This window comes from Scyliorhinus torazame, chromosome 19 (assembly GCF_047496885.1).
Source record: "Scyliorhinus torazame isolate Kashiwa2021f chromosome 19, sScyTor2.1, whole genome shotgun sequence".
NCBI classification, from domain to species: domain Eukaryota; kingdom Metazoa; phylum Chordata; class Chondrichthyes; order Carcharhiniformes; family Scyliorhinidae; genus Scyliorhinus; species Scyliorhinus torazame.
In genome coordinates this window covers 51,421,268-51,430,373 of record NC_092725.1, presented here as the reverse complement: position 1 = coordinate 51,430,373, position 9,106 = coordinate 51,421,268, and the positions used below count along the sequence as shown (strand labels likewise).

Below are 9,106 nucleotides of genomic sequence, written 5' to 3'. Positions count from 1 at the left end.
ATACATATCAATACAGTCCCTTCCTCTGTCTTTGATAGGGCTGCACCATTTTTGATGCACGTAAGAAGAAGTCTGCCTCCTGCAGTTCCAGCATCACTGAACACCACTAATAAAAATCTGGATATTAAATACAAACTGTGGGATTCTCCGGCAGCGGGATTCTCCGGCAGCAGGATCCCCCCGTACGCTGGCAGCGCACCCGCGCCCACGGGTTTCCCTATGGCATGGGGTGGCCACAATCGAAAACCCAATTGGCTGGCTGCAGGAAGGGAGGATCCCAATCACTGCGGACACTGGAATCTGAAACACAAACAGAAAATACTGGACAATCTCAGCAGGTCTGCCAGCATCTGTGGAGAGAGAAGGGAGCTAACGCTTCGAGTCTGGATGACCCTTTGTCAAAGCTGGAGAGTACTGGAAATAGGATGAGATTTATACTGTGGTGGGGTGGGGGTACGGAGGGGTGTGGGGGTACATGGAGCTGTGGGGCTGGATATAGGGCCAGCGATAGGTGGAGATTGACAAAGATGTCGTGGACAGAAAGACAAAGGGAATGTAGATGGTTTTGATCCAGGCTAACAAAGGATTCTGGTGCTTTATTTCCGTTCTGATCAGATTTAATCAAATACCATGAACAGATTGATATTATCAAGGCGGAAAGCATTAACAATGGTTGATGGAACAAGTCAGTTCAATAAAGTGTACATACACACTGGTTAATCTTCCAGATACAGCTCAGAGATAATGGCCGGGCCCATTCAGTTGTTCCACAACGTGGGATACTATCGACTGTGTGGTGTACACTCCTCAACCCACTTCATTGCACCCCCTACCCCACCCTCAAAACAAGTGGTATATTATACACATCCTTTCTGTGAATATAAAGAGGGTTCAGGAGGTGAGGATGGCCCCATGTTAGCAATACAAGAACGGGACTGGGAGAAACACCATAATATTCCAAAATTATTCTTCCTTTGGCACCCGGGTCAGAATCCAACACCGACAGAAGCAATCGCTGAAGTTCTTCATCCTCAGGCTTAGGTTTGGACTGAGGGACCTCGTGCATCATATAAGTAAATCCTGTTGTCTGAAGCTATGCCTGTTAAGGCAGCCACACAGAGAGAGAAGACTATCGTCCATGCAGCGTAAGGTAATCGGAGGGCACAGTACATAACAAGAGTTATCACAGGAAGTGACGGTCCTCTTTATTCCAGTGTAAATGGTGAAAAGGGCTTGGGAGGACTCTCATTCTAATTCACAACTGAAATCAACAAAGCTACACAAGTCTTACCCTGAGCCAATTAGGGTTCCCGAGGTTAGGGTGTACAAATCCTCCCATTCAATACTAGCCCAATGAGAATGGCTTTGTCAAGGTTCCCAGGGCAATGGCTGGCGAATCCCCATTCCCTTAATTTGATATCTTCTGGCTTTTAGATACAATATCTTGACGAGCATATGTACAATGCAAAACACCAAATCACATCCAGGTGAGGCTCCAGAAAGCTCCATATGTTGTTGTCTCTTGGATTCACTGGGGTACTTGTTCTGATCTGTCGCAGTTCACCTTAGTTTGAATTGTTTCTTCTTAAGCCCTTGGACATCATGTCCCATTGTAGCCTGGTGGAGATAGGTACATGATATGGTGGAACACATAAGAAGTGAGGCTGGTGCTTTGACATGGCAATAGTGTCAACTGTGGGCATTGGCGCCAATGTTAAAGAGTACGTTGTCAAGATCGATGTCAAAGACTCTGGAATGTGGTGGTAAGGGCTGGACAGCAATGGGGCCATTGATGCTTTCTTTATTGCAATTCCTGAACTCTGCGAAGAAAGACAAACACAAGTTTGTAGCAAAAAAAAAACCTCTAACTTATTTATTTAAAAAAAGTTTTTCTTAAATTTAGAGAACCCAATTTTTTTTTTTTCCCAATGAAGGGGCAATGTAGCGTGGCCAATCCACCTAACCTGCACATCTTTTGGGTTGTGGGGGTGAAACCCACGCAGACATGGGGACAATGTGCAAACTCCACATGGACAGCGACCCGGGGCCAGGATTCGAACCCGGGTCCTCAGCGCCCCAGACCCAGTGCTAACCACTGCCCCCTCAAACTTATTTATTAATAGAATTTTTCTCCTTGACAGGGGCAAAACAAATCAGAAATTAATTGTTCTTTTTAAGGAAACAAATACTGGCATTGGAAGTAATCCGGAGAAGGTTCACAAGATGATACAAGATGATATGGATGGATTTTCTTATAAGGTGGTTAAGTAGGTTGGCCCTGTGCTCATTGGAGTTTAGAAGAATGAGGGTCGACCGTATTGAGACACTTAAGGTGCGATTTAATGGAAAAACTTTGAAGTGTCATTTTGGACGCGATTGCCAGGTGTTTTTCAACGGTTGCGGTGGCGAGATCATGGCCCATATTTAACAGCACTTCGTGTCGGAAATGAGCTCCCACTAGCACCAGAGATTCGAGGCAGCACGCCATTTGAAGAACAGGTCCTGGAAATTGTGGGGCTTTCCGAGGAGAGAGAGCATTCATCGACAGCGAGGCTGGCCTGCACCACAGAGGAGAGGATCCACTGTCCCTTCACCCAGATGACCTGTCTCAAGTGAGTTGTTCACGTCAGACAAAATGATCTTTCCCTCTCACTGATCACATGTCCATTGGCTCGCACGATCTCCATCTGATGGGGCCGGGTCACCCTGAGTCATGACCACCCGCCATCCGAGAGTCCACCTCGAGGAGGGCTCCAAGGAGGCCACCATCTAGGTGTCAAAATTGTCATCCTCACCTTCCACAGGCACCGAGACACACACCTCAATCGGTGACGTTAGTTGACAGGCTTCTGGGGCACAATCTGGTGAGCACTATACAGTTGCTGATTATCAGGTGGAGAGGTTAGCAGTCGGAGGTCTGCTGAGTCAGTTAGATGCTGAGCCTCTGGAGAAGGTTATCCCAGAGCTGATGCAGATGATAGGAAACAGCCATGAGATTCAGGAGGGACTGTCAGCGACATTCCAGCGAGTGCATAGTCGATTGGAGGAGTCCCAAAGGCTACAGGCGCAGGAGATAATGCTGACAATGCGTGGCACTAAGGCCAACACTGCTAGAGTGGTGACCACAGTGCAAAGCTTGGAGCACAACGTCAGCAACGCTGCCCATGCCCAAGGCATGGCACAGTCTGTGACGACCACGGCTGAGGGCCTTGACATCACATCCCAGTCACTCAGGGACATGTCCCAGGTGCAGGCGGACATTGCAGAGGCACTGCAGAGAATAGGCCAGGTGCTGAGGGATGTGTCCCAGCTGCAGGTGGACATTGCCAAGGCACTCCAGAGTGTGGTCCAGTCACATAGGAGCATCGCTGAGGGCCTCAAAACTATGGTGCAGACAATGGGGAGCCACCAGGACTGGCAGAGCCAGATCACGCAGAGGCCTCTGATGTTGCCCCCTCCGTCCCACGGAGACCCTGAGGGTCCTACAGGTGCCGTCAGGGAAGAGGAAGCGATGGATGCCAACCCGGGGCCTGCCATCAAGGAGACGATGGCGGTCTTCAGTTCTTCCGAATCCACCCTCCTGACACTGTCGCATCTCAAAGGCAGCGGGCAGGATAGGATGGTATAGTGACGCAAGTAACACCAATAAGTTGGTCGGGGCCCTCCGGCTCCAGGGCCTCCAAAGGACATCGCCAAGGGCATCAAAGGTCACAGGGCGTGGAAAGCAGCAGATTACCTCCACCTCTGATGTACATCCTGGGGATACACCTAGACATTGCAGTAGACCGCCAAAGATCAAGAAGAGAGAGGATCACGGAGCGGGTGGGGGGTGGGGGCTGTCTGTAGCTGGGGAATGGAAATGTCACATTTTCACAATTAAAACAAGTTGCAACAGATACACGTGCAGCCTGTGTCACGTTAATCTTCACAGCAGGCCTGCCTGCACCCCCTGGTTGCCCTCCGCTCCCCCTGGGCACGGGTGCAGTGGTCCAAGATCAAATGCCTCAGATGCAGAGCTCGTTCAGAGGATGGCTGTCAGCAGAAAGACAGGAGTCAGACTCTAAACTGAGGAGCATCACTCTTCTGCCTTGTATAGTGAGCCACTGACAGGGCCAACACAGGCTCATCCCCCTGAGGGGGGGTGGTACACAGACACTGGGGGGTGGAACAGTAGTCAGTGGGAAGGGGGGAGGGGGGGGAAAGGGAGGAATACAGTACTTGGGAGGGTTGGGGAATGGGGGAAGGGGAGGAATGAGGGAAATGGGTGGGATGGGGAGAATGGGGGAAGGAGGGTATGGGGGAAGGAGGGATTGAGCGAAGGAGGGATTTGGGGGACTGGAGGGATTGGGGAGGGAAATTGAGGGAAGGAAAGATTGGGGGTAGGGGTGAGCTGACGGACAAAGTATGATCCAATGACAATCCGGCAAGGATGAGGGCGCCCCTGGTCCTCTAGGCATACCGAACCCTTGCTGCCACCTGTGCTCCCCCCTCTAGCACCTTCTGCAGCTCCTCCGAGGGCTCGGCCTCTGGCCCCTCCTGGTCTGGCTCTTCTCCTCTCAGAAGAGTTTCCATGCCCCTTGTCCTCCTCCTACAGCGTGTGCCCCACTACTGTGCCATGTTGTGGAGGGTACAGCAGAACATCACAAAGTGGGAGACCCTCTGGGGTCTGGCAGTGCACCACCCGAACGGTCCAGGCATCAGAATCGTATGTTGAGAAGTCCGATGCACCGCTCAATGATAGCACGGGAGGTAACATGGGACTTGTAATATCGGGTCTCCGTCTTGGTCTCCGGCCTCTGCACTGGCGTCATCAGTCAGGACCTCAGCAGGTAACCCTTATTGCACAAGAGTCAAACCATCACTCTGGGGTGGTCCTCGAAGGCACCAAGGATCTCAGAGTGTCTCAGGATGTAGCTTTCTAGCACGCTCCCTGGGTCGCAAGTACATGATCCGAAGGCTGTGGTTGCACATGTGTTGAACATTCAGGGAGTGGCATGCCTTCCTGATAATTAAGGCCACTCCCTGATGCCCCAGTGCAGGCAAGGTGACATGCATGCCATCTATTGCCCCTGAACATGGGGCATCCCGGTGATGGCAGAGAATCCTACAGCCTGGGGGGGGGGGGGGGGGGGCCTGGTCCAGCTCAAAGTTGATATAGTCTGATGCCCAGGCCTACAGGGCATCTGTGACCTCACGGATGCACTTCTGTTCTGTAGCTTTGGAAATGCCACACGTCCCCGCTCGAGTCCTGGAATGAGCTGGTTGCATAGATGTTCAGGGCTACAGCGATCTTTACGGCCACCGGGAGAGGATGTGATCCTCCTCCATGGAGTGCCAAGTCTGTGAGGATGTGACACAGGTACCGCACTGTCTCTTTGTTGAGATGCAGTTTCCTGAAAGACCAAGGTGCCCATACAACTTGGGCCGTCGCTGACATCCATCTCTGGGTTCCTGCTCGGCTTGATGGGCAGCTGGGTCTTCAGGTTGGGTGGCGGCTTCCTGCACATGGGGTGCCACCTCCAGCCTGCATATGCGCTGTTAACACCTTTTCCGGCGTCTGCCCGCCTGAGCTGCCACCAGAACAGCCTCTGCACAAACCAACATAACCAGTCATATTTTGTATACCTGTAAGGAATTGGAGAAGGAGAGAGACCAACAATCAGTTAGGTCTTCCATCCCGGGACCTTCATGAAACCCCAAGCCCCGATCTTTACATGTCCCGCCTTCTCTCAGAGTTCCATCCACTGAGCAGGTTGCACTGGAAAACCTTGCTCTGCACACTCACTCCTGACCACATCAGGAGCCCCTAGACCTCTGCCAGGAATATTAGGGAGACCGTGCTCAAGTGCCCTCCCCTGATCCACTCACTGTTGAAGACCAGCTCTTGAGTGTTTGATTGTTGGCTGTTGCCCCTTCGATGCTGATGCTTCTTGAGTTCAGGCAAAGTGTTCAGGCTTCAAAGTTTGATTGAAATGCGATGCAGTAATCATCGTCTGAGACACGCCACATGTACTCACGCGAATCCACTCTCACAACCAACAAGGCCAATTCCTCATTCGCGATAACCTTCAGTTGTGAAGCTAGAGGCTGCTCACAGTCAAAGGGAGTTAAAGTGACCTTCAGCACAGAACAGTCATTTTTAAACTTAGGATCGCGACCCGCGGATGTGTCGCGGGCTGGTGTCGGGAGGGTCTTGGGGCCATCGGTCACGGCATTCACGATCACGGGAAGGAGTGTTCAACGGCCGCCACCGGCTTTTAAAATCCGTCTGCGACCGGCTTTCAGAATGTTGGCCATCCCGTGCATGCAAGCCCCCTCAGCAGTGCGCAGGTTCGGAGCCCAGCGAGGCAGACCACCTCCTGGCGTCTGCGAGCTGACCGAGGGTTTTTATTGAAAATCAATGGAGTCGCCTCTCTAGAAGCAGCAGTGGGGAGCAGGTCACGTGTCCCATACACTGATGCCATGTGCGATGGGCGCGAGAGAGATTACTCCATTTTGTAGATGCCAACACTGCTGGTGTGAGCTCCAGGGCCTGTGGTGAACAACCCATTGAGAAGAAGCTGAAATCATGATCAAAGCATTATAAAGAAATTTTATTGAGCTGTGGGTTTATTAATTGTGCCAGTGCAAATCAGGATGCAAAGCCCATGTGAGTTATATGCAGGGAAGTACTGACAAATTAAAGATTAATACCCTCAAAACCTCAAAGGCAATTGAAGACTAAACATGGTGAGTTAGAGGACAAACTTCTTGATTTTTTTCAACAGGTGCAGTGAAAATTAACTCATCAGAAATGTAACATTGAATTACGAAGCAAGTGAGATTGTGAGGACCAAGCAGGCTCACCTGTCGCATTAAAGGTAAACAAAAATGGTGGGTCGCAAAGGTCGGTCGGCGTGGGTCCCGAAGGATGGCCGGTTGGTAAAAATGGGTCTCTGGCAAAATAGAATTTGTAAAACACTGGCATAGAACCAAGAGTCTGGAAGTGTTCGGTAGGACAGACAGTCAGCAGCTGTAGACGCCCCTGTTGTGGGTCTCCACAATATTTAAAGATGGCTTTGAGGCCCTCAAAAAGCCCCTCAACTCCCGCTCCTCCCTTCCTCCCCTCCCCTGCCTTCCTGGGGGCGACCCCCAACCTGGAATGTTTCAGTCCCCCGACCAAGCCGAACACCCCGCATGAAGGGTCCCCTCCCCTCCACTGAGCCCTGGGGCAGCAGCTCCAGCGCCCTTGAGCTGCATTCCCGAAAATGGAAATAGCTACTCGCCTCCTCAGTTCCCCGAAGCAGTCAACGCACCAGCTTCACATTTTTAAAAAGGAGTACTAAACGATGCCTGTGTGATTTCTCGCTGGGGAGCCGGTTAATTACTGGGAGGCTGTTGCATTTGACTTCAATCTCGCTAATAGGATGGAAATTAATGTAAATGAGGGTTCATGATATGCTCGCCATATTTGGGCATGTTCCGGAACTCACCATCAGGAGTGGGCTGGTTAGACAGTAAACTGATTCACGCCCGCATGAATCTCGATTTTGGCACAACATGATGGTTAAATTGCACCAATAGGATTCTCAGGGGGCTTGATAGGATAGATGCTGAGAAGTTGTTTCCCCTAACTAGGCCCGATCCCCCGCCCCATCCCGGAAACCCCACCTAAACTTTGGATACTTAGGGACAATTTAGTGTGGCCAATCCTCCTAACCTGTACATCTGTGGGAGGAAACCGGAGCACCCGGAAGAAACCCACGCAGACATGGCGAGAAAGTGTAAACTCTGCACAGACAGTCACTGGAACCCGGGTCCCTGGTGCTGTGAAGCAGCAGTGCTAACCACCCTGCCACAGTGCTGTGTCCAAGTATGAGCTTGGACAGTAAGGATGCTCAGGTCAAAGTTATCCTGTTCCTTATCCAAAGAGGACATTAGATAACAATTAGGAGTAATGCTAATGTTTATAATAATAATAATCTTTAATAATGTCGGCCTAAATTAACACTACAATGAAGTTACTGTGGAAATCCCCTAGTCACCACACTCTGGCGCCTGTACAGATACACAGAGGGAGAATTCAGAATTTTCAATTCACACCCGGAGGAAACCCACGCAGACACGGGGAGAACGTGCAGACTCCGCACAGACAGTGACCCAGCGGGGAATCGAACCTGAGACCCTGGCGCTGAGAAGCAACAGTGATACCCTGGCTCACCTTCCATTTTCCACCCTCCCAAAACACCGGCACATTCAAACCCTGCTGGCTGTATCTAAAATCGTACCATATCCCGTTCATCTGTCACCCTCACAGACTAACATTTGCTCTCAATGATGGCAAAGCCTGCATTTTAGAATTCCTGGGCTGGATTCTCCAATTCTGGGGCTATGTCCCAATGCCGGCGTGGGAATGCTGGAGTTTTACGCTCGAAAAACTGGCGTAAAACGTCCACCGATTCCCCATTTTGCTGGGGGCTAGCAGGACGGCAGCATAGAGTACCTGGCTATCGCTGCCAGGAATTGCCGGGTCTGTGGCCACGCATGCGCACGCCGGCGACCTGCAGCGGCCGCGCAGTGTTAAATGGTGGAGGCCGCTCGCGGATCCGGCCTGCTAAATAGTCCCCCCCTTCGGCCGGCTCGCGTGCCCCGGACCACCGCCCCACAGTGCCCCCAGCCCCGAATAATGTCCCAAATGCCCGCGGATCGATCGCCCTACCCAACCCCCCCCCCCCCCGACTGAGTCCGCAGCCACCATGCCGAGTTCCCAATGGATGAGACCACGCGTGTCCCACGCCGTCGGGAACTCGGCAGTTTCGGAGCGGAGCATCAGGGGGCGGGCCTCAGGAAATGTCCTGAGGTCGTAGATATGTGGCGCGGTGTACCCTCTGAGTACGCCGCTTTGGAGGGGGCGGAGCATCACAAAAGCGGCGCTGCCCCCAATTTGGTCGGGAACCCGGATGCTCCGGCCGGTCGCCGAACGCAATTTCGGTGTCGGAGACCGGAGAATCCAGCTGTTGTAAACCGATGTTTATAAACATCTCGCTATGGTTGATGTTGGACTACATCAAAGACAGTTAAGTGCTTTCTGCGCTAAAAATAGGAAGTGGGAGAACTTAAAGCACTT

The 9,106-nt window shown here is 51.7% G+C and overlaps 1 protein-coding gene across 2 annotated transcripts in view; it reads right to left on the bottom strand.

The window, feature by feature from the left end:
- Window positions 1–334: 334 nt before the first annotated feature.
- LOC140396123 (retinal homeobox protein Rx1-like) overlaps window positions 335–9,106 on the bottom strand; it is a 52,460-nt gene continuing 43,688 nt past the window's right edge. The window contains exon 6 of one of the 2 annotated variants that reach the window (XM_072484260.1): window positions 335–1,820. In XM_072484260.1, coding sequence (XP_072340361.1) covers window positions 1,566–1,820 — 255 coding nt within the window. In that variant the 3' untranslated portion in view covers window positions 335–1,565. The remainder of the gene's footprint in view (window positions 1,821–9,106) is intronic. The other variant, XM_072484261.1, reaches the window with a different exon arrangement.